Source organism: Notolepis coatsorum (genome assembly GCF_963971535.1).
Source record: "Notolepis coatsorum genome assembly, chromosome: 5".
Lineage (NCBI taxonomy): Eukaryota > Metazoa > Chordata > Actinopteri > Aulopiformes > Paralepididae > Notolepis > Notolepis coatsorum.
Window position 1 is genome coordinate 161,227,342 of NC_140169.1, and position 14,586 is coordinate 161,241,927.

At 46.7% G+C, this 14,586-nt stretch overlaps 1 protein-coding gene across 1 annotated transcript in view; it reads right to left on the bottom strand.

Annotated features, from left to right (window-relative positions):
- myo3b (myosin IIIB) overlaps nucleotides 1-14,586 on the bottom strand; it is a gene marked incomplete at its 3' end in the record, with an annotated part of 495,246 nt that overhangs the window by 319,380 nt on the left and 161,280 nt on the right. Inside the window, 1 exon segment of the mRNA XM_084314352.1 lies at nucleotides 10,800-11,010. Coding sequence (XP_084170478.1) covers nucleotides 10,800-11,010 — 211 coding nt within the window.

The following is a 14,586-nucleotide window of genomic DNA, read 5'->3' on the forward strand; positions in this document are numbered from 1 at the left end:
GGGAAGATCCCGCCTACGTCGCCGAGAGACTAACTAGAAGACTCCAAGACCTAGCGGAGGAAGAGGAGGGATATCAAGCCCACCAGCATGAACCTACTTTGGACCAGGAGGCCCAGTACAGCCCCGACCTCAGCCCCGAGTCATTGCGCTACAAACCCCCGACCCAACACAGGGTTGAGTTTAATACACAGTCGGCACCGAGGAGCAGCACCTGGGGGCCCGGCCTCTGGTACCCACCCAGCACTAACCCACTACCCCACGTACGGGGAGACTCGCCCAGGAGGCCTCTCCCCCTACGCTCATCGGTGTCCCAGCCATCCATGGCGTCTTACCTTGGCACACCGACGTTCCCAGACTTTACGCGCGAGGACAGAGCACAGTACACGGAATTACGCATGTGTTTGGAGACTATGATGTCCGATGTCCACGACGAGTCGTACAAATATGCCATCCTCCTCAAGCATCTCAAGGTGCCCAGAGCGCATAACATAGCGCTGGCATATTCCAACTCAAGCACCCCATACTCCGCGGCTCTGGTGGCCCTCGACCAGCGCTATGGACGCATATGGGATTACGTGATCCAAGAAATACGAGATATCGACCGCCTCCCCCCAGCCAAAGACAATAGAGCACTAGATGACCTCTCTATCAAGGTACAATCCCTCGTGGGGATGCTGGGGTCACAAAAGGAGAAGGGGAGACATGGAACTGTATGCAAATTCTAACATGGAGCGGATACTGGAGAAGCTCCCTCCAGCCCGTCAAGAGCGTTTTCGGCGGCAGAGAGACCACAGTGACCCCAACGGCCCAGAACCATCCCTCCTAGACCTAGCTGATTTCCTCGCCAGGGAAGTTAGCAGTCTACGATTGGACACATTCGTGTGGAGTGGCTCTGACCCTAGAGATGGACCGAGAAGGTTCAACGACAACCGCCGGGCCGTGACAGTTATGCACCAAGCCGAGGTTGAGCCACGGCAGACGAGCCACAACACCCACGTCAAGGAGAAGTGGAAGGCTGTCTGTCAGTACTGTGAAAATGAACATTGGCTGTCTCAATGTGACACCTTCAAGAGGCTGACCGCTGACGAGGTGAGTCAGTGGATCAAAGCGAACCGCCGCTGCTTCCGCTGCGCGCGCAGCCATATGGCAGCTGAGTGCCGCCTAAAGAAAAGATGCAGCAAGTGCGACGGCGCCCACCTGGAGGTCCTGCACGACAGCAACAAGCGTCCGCCAAGAGGCCAGAGTGTGCCCGTCACGGTGATGTACCAGGCCGAGGCGGTGTCACCACAGACCAGTCCGGAACCCCCCCCCCTGGTGTCCTGACTGTTGCAGCAGACACTGGGAGTCACGGTGCTACTCGTACCATATAGATTCTGTGTCACCACAGACAGGTGACAACCCCCCGGCAAAAGAAGTATGGAAGATCGCCTGTACGTACTGCCGCAGAGGACACTGGCTGGACCAGTGCGACGTGTTCCCGAAACTGACCATCGCTGAAATGGAGCAGTGGATTGCGTCTGACCCCCCACAAGCCGGTCACCGCCGATTCCTGTGCGAGGATAACATGAGAAGAATAGCCCGACGAGGCAACCGACCAACAGGAGTGCTCCACATAGACCCCAAGCAGAGCGGGACCCCCCGAGTGCTCATCAAAGTGGTCAGAGTGCTCCTGAGCTACGAGGACAAGGTCCTGGACACTTACGCCGTCCTAGATGATGGGTCTGAAAAGACTCTCCTCCTCGCTTCCGCCGCAGCCCAGTTGGGCCTGCGGGGTAACAAAGAAACAATGACAATCCGTACTATTCAGCGAGACCTGAAAACCATAAAGGGCAAGAACGTCTCATTCAAAATAGCAGCGGTCGGGCAGCCCGAGAAGCGGTACAGCATCACTAAAGCATTTACAGGCCATGACATAGGTCTGTCAAGCTACAACTACCCCATCCCACAGCTGATGGCGAAGTACGAGCACCTACGCAGACTACCTATACCGCTTATCGACGGCGCCACACCGACCCTGCTCATAGGCTCCGACCACGCGGACCTCCTTGTCCCAATCGAGGCGGCCCACATCGGACCTAAAGGATGCCCAGTCGCGGTTTAGACCCGACTGGGGTGGACGCTCCAGGGCCCCCTCTACGGACTTGACAGTCAACCCACGTCTACACGCTGCCTGCACACAAAGGTGAGCGACACAGGCCACTCTCTCGTACAGCCCGTTGAGAGGCTATTGACATTAGACGAGAAGCCTGTGAGAGAACCGTGGGCTCAAGAAGAGGGAGTTCCGAACTCCACCCCCCTCAGCTGCGCTCCAAGCGACGTAGCTGACCTCGAACCCAGCACCCCAAACGACTTCTTGATGGTGCGGCCGGAACCGGCCCCTCCTCAGACGGGGTACAGACCGAACAAGAGGAACAGACGGAGGATGTGGAGACACAGCCAAGCACAGATCAACCAGTCTCGGGCCCACTTCCTCCTAAGCGACCTACCATCCCTTCCAGCCCGTCAGAAGCGGGTCAAGGACAGGGACAACTTAAAAGTGGACACAGTCGTTATGATCATAGACCAGTCACTACCCCGAGCTATGTGGCCGGCCGGCCGCGTAAGCAAAGTGATCACTGGTGCCGACGGGAAGGTCAGAGCGGCAGAAGTTATTGTCCAAGGGCGGACCTACACCCGACCCGTGGCGAGGCTGATAGAGTTGCCAGAGCTCCCTGACCCCCCTGATGACGATCATGACCCACTGACTTTGTAGATTGCCCTACTCCCCACAACAGACATTGAGCAGTTGACTGGACTATTAATCTGTCTTCCTTTAACTAATTAGGTGCGGACTAATTAGGAGGCGGCTGTTGTGAAGGGCCAGATTAAACTGAGAATCTACCTTTATTGTTTGATATACTTTGTATATTATTTATATATATACATGGAATATCCCTTTACCTGCGTTCAGACCAGAGTAATATTCGCTCTCCTATTGGACAGCGCCCCCAGGCGCCAGCGCGCAAGCCCCCAACGGCAAGTTCAAAGACAACTGCAGGCATGTCGGAACATGCCCGGAGTCAGCGTAGTGATACCAGACAAGGACTGAGGTTGGGACTAGATATTCACTTAAGTATAAATACAGCGCAAGGTGCGCACACCGTGCTTAGTTCAATTCAGTTACGTTCAGTACCTTACCCACCTTCACCACGAGTCAATGTGCAGTGAAGTGAGCAACCTTGCGTCTAACAGAGCATTGAGAACCGCGTGCGAATAGAATGGTAAAAGTGTCAGAGTTTAATGAAGTAACATTGAGTTCGACTTAATCTAATGTGAAGTAAATAGTCGTTCATTTATTGTATATCGTGCGGCCACAGTTCTTTTGTGTGCAGAATTACCCAGCGGTTCGTCGTGTCTTTAGCTAGTGTACTTAACCAGGCTGTGTGGCCTAAATACGTCGCCCACACCCGAGGAGTCCTAGGCGGAGAACCGTTGGACATGTACACAGGAGAATCGGCGTCGGCGATTGCAGAACCATTACTGGTTGGATTATATTGATTTGGAACGTGGTACCCGGAGAAGAGCATCGTTGATTTCCACTATCGTATGGGATTCAACCTCGTGAGGATTACAACTCGGGCCGGCCTCGTGGACGGGGCTGGCTAGCTGTCATCAATGCTGTCGAGCATCTGGATTACAATTATTACTTTGCTGCTGATCAAGGGAGTTTACAAGGACCGACTCCTGTACCTGGAGTCTCTTTATTCCTCATTGAATCAGACGGAGTACCCGAACATTCCTCTACCCTCCAGGCCTTACACCCCCGGAGGGAACCCATTGTCTCCAGGCGGTACTAGTGTTGCCCTATCTAGTTGCTACTATACGACAGGTTGTGTCAACCTAGACCCATCGTAGGATTCCTGCTATTCTTAGTGACTCATGCTATTGACTGACTTTACGTATATTCTTCGCCATACAAGCGCGACCCTAATTCTCATTCTGTAACCTAATGTTGCCTAATAATAATAAATTACCCTCAAATACTATTTCTTTGTCAATGCCGTGTTCTTGTGGGTGTTCACCATCTATATTTGATGTACTGTCTGGCCAGTAATTAAAGTACATAACTAGCAGTGGTTTAATCTATCACAATCTTTAATACAGTCAGGGTTTTGTAACCCCTCAGTTACAGTACTGCTTAAAGGGAAGCCCAATAATACTATTGAACTGACAGTCACTGGGTGTGGGAGGGCTGTCGGAGGTACTGAGGGAGTGAGGGTGTGTGGGGAGCTACTGCTGACCACCTTGGAAGGCGAGGGAGACCAGAGTACCAGTCCCCAGGTTAGTAATTCCTGGGCCCCATCCACTCCAGCTGCAAGCCCTCCAGTACGACGTTCCGGGCCAAAGACGGGGGTACTTATAGGTCCAATACTATAGTATCCTACTACCCAGTGTCTGTGTACTACTACTCCCACAAGCAGGGATAATCCACCCTTCTACACCAGCATCATAATACATGAAGCTTTCAAATGTAAACAAGTTCATGAGACCAGTGTGATTGGTTGCTATGGGAGATTAACATCGGCCAACTGTGCTGGCAGTTGATAAATAAAGTGTCACAGTTGCAATGGATGTTTTTGAACCACTAAAACAAACTAAATTGTACCAAACTAGTTGCATCACTTGTTTGCGGACTCGCTAGCTAGCTGATAACTGACAGACTGACGGGCCAATCAGGGTAACCCGACTAGATTATGCAACCCCTTCAGGGAAGCAGGCTGGATATCTGAAACGGCTTGATACTGTTCAGGGGGATAGACATCAAAGGGCTTTAGTCATCATTTTCACAACAACAACAGCTCTAACATTTTGGGTGATGTTACATCAACATATCTTCTGTAGAAATGTTTTTTAATGAGATTGAGAAACATGATTTTCATTATACTGGATCTCCTTTTCTATCCTTGTCCATTAATATTATCGCTCTGTGCTGGTCTGTCTCTCTCAGCCCAGATCTCCATAAAGGTCTGTCTCTCAGCCCAGATCTCCATAAAGGTCTGTCTCTCAGCCCAGATCTCCGTAAGGGTCTGTCTCTCAGCCCAGATCTCCATAAAGGTCTGTCTCTCAGCCCAGATATCTGTAAGGGTCTGTCTCTCAGCCCAGATCTCCATAAAGGTCTGTCTCTCAGCCCAGATCTCCGTAAGGGTCTGTCTCTCAGCCCAGATCTCCGTAAGGGTCTGTCTCTCAGCCCAGATCTCCATAAAGGTCTGTCTCTCAGCCCAGATATCTGTAAGGGTCTGTCTCTCAGCCCAGATCTCCATAAAGGTCTGTCTCTCAGCCCAGATCTCCATAAAGGTCTGTCTCTCAGCCCAGATCTCCATAAAGGTCTGTCTCTCGGGAGCTCCAGTAGCTCACTGCGTACCTCGAGCACTATTTCGGCGCCGGGGACAACCGTGCTCGTCACGGATCTGGGGTTTAGCGAGTTCGAATCCCGGACTGCAGCCGTGCCTTTCCCAGAGTGTCTTCCCCCCCATCTGTACCCCTTCAGCCTGTTTCTGTCGGTCATTCTTGACCAGAGTAAATGCGATAAACGCAAAAAAGAGCCAGCGGAATGGCCAAAGTTTAAAAAAAAAAAAAGGGTCTGTCTCTCAGCCCAGATCTCCATAAAGGTCTGTCTCTCTGCCCAGATCTCCATAAAGGTCTGTCTCTCAGCCCAGATCTCCATATAGGTCTGTCTCTCAGCCCAGATCTCCATAAAGGTCTGTCTCTCAGCCCAGATCTCCATATAGGTCTGTCTCTCAGCCCAGATCTCTGTAAAGGTCTGTCTCTCAGCCCAGATCTCTGTAAAGGTCTGTCTCTCAGCCCAGATCTCCATAAAGGTCTGTCTCTCAGCCCAGATCTCCATAAAGGTCTGTCTCTCAGCCCAGATCTCCATAAAGGTCTGTCTCTCAGCCCAGATCTCCATAAAGGTCTGTCTCTCAGCCCAGATCTCCATAAAGGTCTGTCTCTCAGCCCAGATCTCCATAAAGGTCTGTCTCTCAGCCCAGATCTCCATAAAGGTCTGTCTCTCAGCCCAGATCTCCATAAAGGTCGGTCTCTCAGCCCAGATCTCCATATAGGTCTGTCTCTCAGCCCAGATCTCCATAAAGGTCTGTCTCTCAGCCCAGATCTCCATAAAGGTCTGTCTCTCAGCCCAGATCTCCATAAAGGTCTCTCTCTCAGCCCAGATCTCCATAAAGGTATGTCTCTCAGCCCAGATCTCCATAAAGGTCACGAGTAGGGATGTCCAATATTATCTGCCGATATCTGCCGACATACAGATATACAGTACTGTTACATTTATGACATACAAGATATAAAAATATACAGTACTGTTTACCAGAGATCCTAACAGAAACTATATACATTCGAGGGAGAGGAAACTGTACATTAGGAGGGGGTTGGGTGGGTGGGTCACATGGGTGGGTGGGGGGGGGGGGGGTTTGTCCATTTACCAGGGCCAGTTTCTAATGGCAGCCTCCCATAGGTGCTCTTTGAGGGTGGTTTTGAAGGTGGGTAGGGATTCACATCAAGTCAAGTCAAGAGTTTTATTTGTCACGGCATACAAGCATACAGTGAAATGCGAGTGGTCATGCCCGCAGTGATTGTGCAATAATACAAGTACTAAGAATAAGACATTTGTGCAATAATACAAGTAATAAGAATAAGACATAACAGGTATAATGTACATAAAGTTTACAAAAAGCATGGTAAAAGACATGCTAAGGTCCTGCGATAGTGCAATACAATGTTAGCTACGGATGAGGCACTGGGTCTTATGTACACTACTATACAATACTATACTATACAATCTACAGTTATACTATATATCCTTATGCTATCTTGCTGTATCCATCTATTTACTATACAAGAACCACTCCCGTTCTTTTTTTTTCTTTTTTTGTGACCTTTTCATTGTGTAAAGTGACCGTTGTGTGTGAGCGTGTGCAGCATGTGTGTGTGTGTGTGTTCATGCTAAAGTGACTGTTAGTGTGTGAGCGTATATATACAGTATGTGTGTTGTGTGTGTGCTCATGTGTGCTTGTGTGGAGAGTTACATTTTTAATACTATAATATTAGTGTAGCCTAATCTTTATCTGCAACTGTGAAGAAAACCCCCATTGGTTTAAACAGAATGAATAGACACATACAAAAAAATATATATATAAAAGAAAAGATTTTTTTTTAATAAAAAAAAAAAAAAAAAATCGAATGTTGATTTAGAATTTGAATACCAACGTAACGAACGAAGGTCCAAACGTTCGGACGTTTGGGCTCAGCCCTACAGCCGACACACTGAGCAGATAATGAACCAACACACTCAGGAGATAATGAACCAACAAACTCAGGAGATATGAACCAACACACTCAGCAGATAATGAACCAACACACTCAGCAGATATGAACCAACACACTGAGCAGATATGAACCAACACACTCAGCAGATAATGAACCAACACACTCAGGAGATATGAACCAACACACTCATCAGATAATGAACCAACACACTCAGCAGATTATGAACCAACACACTCAGCAGATCAGCGTTTCCGTTAGCCGGTAATTACCGGTATTTGACCGGCAAAATCTGTTGAAGTCCGACATATTTAATCTCGCCGGTCTTAATGTCCGGTGAAAATAATTGCCTCTAAGCACAATTTGATTATTTGAATTGTATTAAAATAGGCTAAAATTAAATAGCCTATGCGATGAACGAAACAATCATTACATTTGTTTCATCGTTGCTTCACCAAGCAGGTATAATAATGACACCGCTGTTGTCAGCGCGAGCTGGCTGCTGCTAGATTTGCGACTGCATGCAGCTGCAGAGCCGCAGAAACCACCATAACCCACCCATCTGTACCGGCAAAGTGCAGTACTCCAATTCAGCCATTGGCAATTCAGCTGTTGGGTGGGGGGCGCTGTTGAGCGGTCCCCAGATAGAGCCTTAAAACAGCTGAATCTGCTGGTCTGCAGCGCCATACTCTTTGCAAATAAGTCGTTGCGAGGTGGAGAGAGTCATCACGCAAACCTGATATAATTAATACAAATGTCCAATATAACGGAATTCGTTAGCTCATAAAAATGTGATTATAATAGATTGCTGTTTATTAATGTCGGGCGACTGCCCACAGACACCTATTTGATTTAAAGTCGGCAGCAGCACGGAGTCTCGGGACTTATTTTATTTGGAATATAATGATTGTATACGCAAAAGTAGCTTAGTTTTAAGTTAAAATATTATAAATCTACATGCCTTGAGGATGTCAATTATTTTTAAGCTCAATAAACTCTGACCGGAATTTCTCTCATTTGACCGGTAGATTTAAATCTACCGGACCATGAGACCAGCAACAATTTTTTCTAACGGAAACCCTGCAGCAGATAATGAACCAACACACTCAGCAGATATTAACCAACACACTCAGCAGCTAATGAACCAACACACTCAGGAGATATGAACCAACACACTCAGCAGATAATGAACCAACACACTCAGGAGATATGAACCAACACACTCAGCAGATAATGAACCAACACACTCAGGAGATATGAACCAACACACTCAGGAGATATGACTATCTGTAAAAGATGCAATATTTAATTCCCAATCATTGACTTAATTATATGAGTCAAATATGAGTTGAACCAACAGCAGATATGAACCAACACACTCAGGAGATATGAACCAACACACTCAGCAGATAATGAACTAGAGATGTTCCGATACCATTTTTTCCTTTCCGATCCGATTCCGATACCTAAGCTTTGGGTATCGGCCGATACCGATACTTATCCGATACCAGTGCATACATAAAAAAAAAAAAAAAACGATATTATATAAATTATATATATATATTTTTTTTACAGATACTGTTTTATATATACTGTTTTTTTAGTAATAACTAGAAAGTAATGGTATTTATTCAACAACGGGTGATTGTATAGATTTGTATTAGTATCATTAATCAATGAGTATGGGGCTGCAGCACTGCAGATATACCCTAATCCAATGATCCACACGGACATTAGACGGTGTTGCACTCGCTACCCAGTGGCTCTGCAGATATACCCTACTCAGTCTGTAAGCTAGTAGCAGATAGAACGTGCATGTTGTGATTTTTTTCGATGCAAAATAAATATTCAACATTCTCTTTTGAGACTCCGCCTCAGACTCTTATCATTTGGCACTAAAAGCTAAACATTGTCACTGATATGGCTGTCCCCAACATGTCATTAATTGTGTACGCAAGGTGGTCGATCAATGACTACGTTAATGTGAGCTAGGTTAGCTAGCATGAGCTACCGGTATATGGAAAGACTAACGTTACTGGTGACATTGTGATTTAACTTGGAATACTCCTTTGCCAACTTGCTGTACTTTGCTTGCAGGTCTGCAGCCATTATTGCTGGATTATGAATAGCCCCAACTTTAGCCAAGGTAACGTTAAAGCTAGCTTTCGGTTAGCTGTTCAATGCTAATAACACCAGGCACCAAGCGAACCCATCAGAGCTCCCCGTCAACAGCGCTCTGGCATTGACACTTTAATTCACGGTCGATTAAGCACACGTTTGTTTTATAATGCTCACTCAACAGACCGCAGTGTTGTTGATAAATTACGTGGGAGCATGTCTATGTTCCCCGGGTTCTATGTTCCCTGCTTTGATTGATTGATAGATTGAACATTTTAGACCACCAGCCCTGATTCCAAACTCTAACCTTAACCAGTTCGAACGAGGGCCTAAGCTTAACCGTTCGAAACAAGGCGGACATTAATAATTAATAAAATAATAAAAAATTATAAAATGTTCAATCTATTAATCAATCAAAGCGGGGAACATAGAACCCGGGGAACATAGGACCCGGGGAACATAGGGATGATCCCAATTACGTCATATGGTATCGGAGCGCAGCATTAGAGCAGCATCGGCCGATACCGATACCAGCATTTTAGGCAGTATCGGCGGCTTTTCCGATACTGGTATCGGTATCGGAACAACTCTATAATGAACCAACACACTTAGGAGATATGAACCAACACACTCAGGAGATATGAACCAACACACTCAGCAGATAATGAACCAACACACTCAGCAGATAATGAACCAACACACTCAGGAGATATGAACCAACACACTCAGCAGATATGAACCAACACACTCAGGAGATATGAACCAACACACTCAGGAGATATGAACCAACACACTCACCAGATATGAACCAACACACTCAGGAGATAATGAACCAACACACTCAGCAGATAATGAACCAACACACTCAGGAGATATGAACCAACACACTCAGCAGATATGAACCAACACACTCAGGAGATATGAACCAACACACTCAGCAGATAATGAACCAACACACTCACCAGATATGAACCAACACACTCAGGAGATAATGAACCAACACACTCAGCAGATAATGAACCAACACACTCAGGAGATAATGAACCAACACACTCAGCAGATAATGAACCAACACACTCAGCAGATAATGAACCAACACACTCAGGAGATATGAACCAACACACTCAGCAGATATGAACCAACACACTCAGCAGATATGAACCAACACACTCAGGAGATATGAACCAACACACTCAGGAGATATGAACCAACACACTCAGGAGATATGAACCAACACACTCAGGAGATAATGAACCAACACACTCAGCAGATAATGAACCAACACACTCACTCAGGAGATAATGAACCAACACACTCAGCAGATAATGAACCAACACACTCAGCAGATAATGAACCGACACACTCACCAGATGTTGGTGTCGGGCTGCAGGAGGGCGTTGATGCGGTTGACGATCCAGCTGAAGAGGCGTCCGTACAGGGCCTTGGACATGGCGTCGCGCACGTCGCTGGCCTTGTCCACGGTGTTGGTGCGGATGATGGTCTCTCCCCGCGTCACCACGCAGTGGGAGGTCAGCGCCTCCTGGAGCTCCTCCGGCCCGATGCTGAGGAGGGAGGCGGCTGGACGGGGAGAGAGGGGGGGCCACGGGCCTGATTAACACTTATTGATTGATTGAAAACTTGTCGAATAATTGTCGTGTATGTCATAAATGTCACTATGAATTGAAAATGGGGGACCCTGATGTAAACAAGACGAAAGTCTTTCTCTGGTCTGCATCCCCTTAACAATTGTGTGTATTGAGCCGTACTGTATTGTACCCATTCTGCAATCTGTTGATAAAGTTTTCAATCAATCAATCAATCAATCAATCAATCAATCAATCAATCAATCAATCCCCATGTTGGTGTTACACTCAGGGCAGGCTCAGGAGAGAAGGCTGAGGAGACGAGGATTAAAAGATCAGCCAATTAACAAGAGGGATGATTAGGTGACCTTCAGGTCAGAGACCTAATTGGGAATTTGGCCCGGGAACGTCGGGGAACTCCATACTCCTGATACACTGGGTTCTGGTCCTTTCAGTTCAGTTCCCCTGTAAGGGCAACCTAACAAGAAAATGTTGCCAGTGAGGGAATACTGGGTGAAGCTCTTTCCTACGCGTGATGCTTGTTGATAATAAATGATGTCTTCTCCTTGGTCACTGTTGAGAGTGTTTTATTACTACTTGCTGTGTGGACAAATATAAGCATACAAAATAAACTCAAAAATGTACGCAAAGTAACTGAAAACAAACAAACGAGCACGGTAAAAAGATAGTGTGGCTTCCCTGTGAATATTACCCAAATTCCCTGCCGCTGCACACCTGTGAACCCATACATATAGATTGCACTTGAGCACACGTGAGCCCCGCCTCCTGAGCCCACTGCCTGCTAATTGGTCAACACTTTCATGATGACACAGTGCCTTCATACAGTAATACAAAAACAGAAAATCATTAAATTGGCTACAACACTCCGGGCCCCAATTGATACTATATAAACATATAACAATTCAATGCATGCAAGTGGTTGTAGCCAAGTGCGTAGTCCGCGTTGATATTTAACTCGTAGTGCTCAAAGCTCATGCAGTCTGCAGGAAAAAACAGATAATCATATAACTAGCTTCCAAAAGAAGACAGATCTTGGCAATAGTTCAAAAGTCATGTAGTTCATAAAGTTCGTGTAATCCAGTAGGGTTAGTACCCCCAGTAATAGAAAAGTGGCTTCAGTCTACTCAGTGTCCAATAGAAAGTAGATCTTTATGATCATGGAAACTTCTCCTATGTCCAAAGGGAAAAAATGGTTACTAATCTAATCAGCTTCCAAAAGAAGACAGATCTTGGTGATTGGTCGCTCCAGAATGTTATATTTGGTTTGAACTTTCACGGATCGCACAAGTCCATGTCTGTCAGGAAAGGTCTGCAGTACCTTGCCCAACAGCCAGGATCCACGAGGGGCATTAGAGTCTGCAATCATGATGATGTCCCCTGTGGCAAAGTTCCTCTTGTCCTTTGTCCATCGTTGTCTCTCCTGTAACAGTGGTACATATTCTCGAACCCACCGGTGCCAAAAGAGGTTGGAGAGGAATTGAACTTGCCTCCATCGACGTTTGGAATAAGAATCAATTTTGCTGAAGAGCCCTGGTGGTAGGGAAGGTTTGCCCTTTAACAGAAGAATGTGATTCGGCGTCAAAGGTTCAAGGTCATTTGGATCCTCTGAGGCGTTCGTAATGGGACGGTCGTTCAATATGGCCTCTACTTCGCACAGGAATGTTTGTAATCCTTCATCGTCTAAATGTTGTTGGTGAAGAACAGAAGTCAACACCTTCCTGACCATGCGAATGACCTTTTCCCACACTCCTCCATGATGAGATGCAGCTGGAGTGTTGAAACTCCACTTTACTCCAAGGTGAAGTAGTGAGTTTGATATTTTCTCTTGGTTTAGGTGAGTTAAAGCTTCTCTCAGCTCACGTTCTGCCCCAACAAAGTTGGTGCCGTTGTCGGACTTAATGTGTGACACTTGGCCTCTTCTAGAAATGAATCTGCGTATGGCGTTAATGCAAGAACTGGTGTCCAATGAGTAGGCCATTTCCAAATGGACTGCCCGGCTGGCCATGCATGTGAAAATAACTCCGTATCGTTTGATGAGGCCACGGCCTCTCTTTACCTCAAATGGTCCAAAATAGTCTATGCCGACATTTGTGAACGGTGGAAAGTCAGCTTGCAACCTTTCCTTTGGTAAATCTGCCATTTTTTGCTCGCCCAGCTTTCCTCTGTTTCGTCGACAGACAACGCAGGAGTTGAGTACTTTTCTGGCAGCCGCATTTGCTTTGGTGATCCAGTACCGTCTGCGAAGTCCCGAAAGCAGGTGGTTCCTTCCACAGTGTCCCAGCTGTTCATGCATGTGGCGTAAGATGAGAGTGGTGATGTGTTGACCTTTAGCAAGAATGACTGGATGTTTTATGTCATCGGGCATTGCTCCTTTGCTAAGTCTTCCTCCCACTCTCAAAAGTCCATGATCCAGTACTGGATCAAGTCTGCAAATGTGGCTGCCTTTCTTTACTCCAGATGTTCCTTCTTTTAAAGCAGTGATTTCATCACTGAACTTGTCCATTTGACAGTATTGAATGATGGCTCTTTCTGCAGTGTCAATGTCTTCAGGACATAAGGTGTGACCACCCATTGTGGCTCTGAAACTCTTCATGTCCTCTTCCACTTTGTTCTTGTGAGTTATGTCAAACTCGGTGCTGCACAGAGCAGCTTGTAGTTCTTTTCTCCTTTGAAGCAGCACCTGCAGCGTCTTCCTTAGCTGAAGAAACCACGCAACTGAGGTCTTAAGTTTGTTCCATGAGGAGAAGTAAGTTATCAGCTGATTTGTTGCTTGTGGTGCGCTGTTGATGATGACAGCGTTAACTGAGGCCTCTCCTCTGACCTCTGGGTCATCACTGTTGATGGAACTTGTATCCAACTGGTTCTCTGGCACTCTCTCCGCATAGCCGTTGCTTATGACGTTATTGAGAAAGTTAGTATATTCTTCTTTGAAGATAGGGTTTTTATTTAATTTCCTTTTTAGGCCGAGGACTCTTTGCTCAGCAAGGTGGCGGTTGTTGGGCATAACAACATTGTCCTATCTAAAAGGCAATGGCAAGCAGTAATGTCCATTCTTTAGTTCGGCTGAAGTGTTGACAATCTGCATGAACTTGAGATCTTCTATGGACATTTCTGGCTTGTCTGCTGTTGATTTCTCATTGAAGTCATGGTTGTATTGTTCAACCAACAATTCTTCTATCTGAGCAATGGAAATGCGGTTGGCTGTGACCGTGGGGCAGCCAATCCCACCGTCACCGCCTTCTCTCAATGGTCCGTTAACAACCCATCCCAACAGAGTTTTAACAGCGTAAGGTCCTTTACCCCTGCTGTTTATCACTTCCCATGGCTCCATTGCGTCTGGAGTGTTAGTTCCTATCAACAACTCCACGTCAGCGTCAATAGCAGGAATTTCCACAGTGTTTAAATATGGCCAAGCATATAAGTCCTTCTGTCGCGGGATGTTAGAGCGAGTCACAGGCATCTTGTGTTGGGTGTACACATCAGGTAATTCAATGTAGGTGTTGCTGTTTAGTGCTGCAACCTCCAGTCCTGAAATGACTTGACTGTTGAC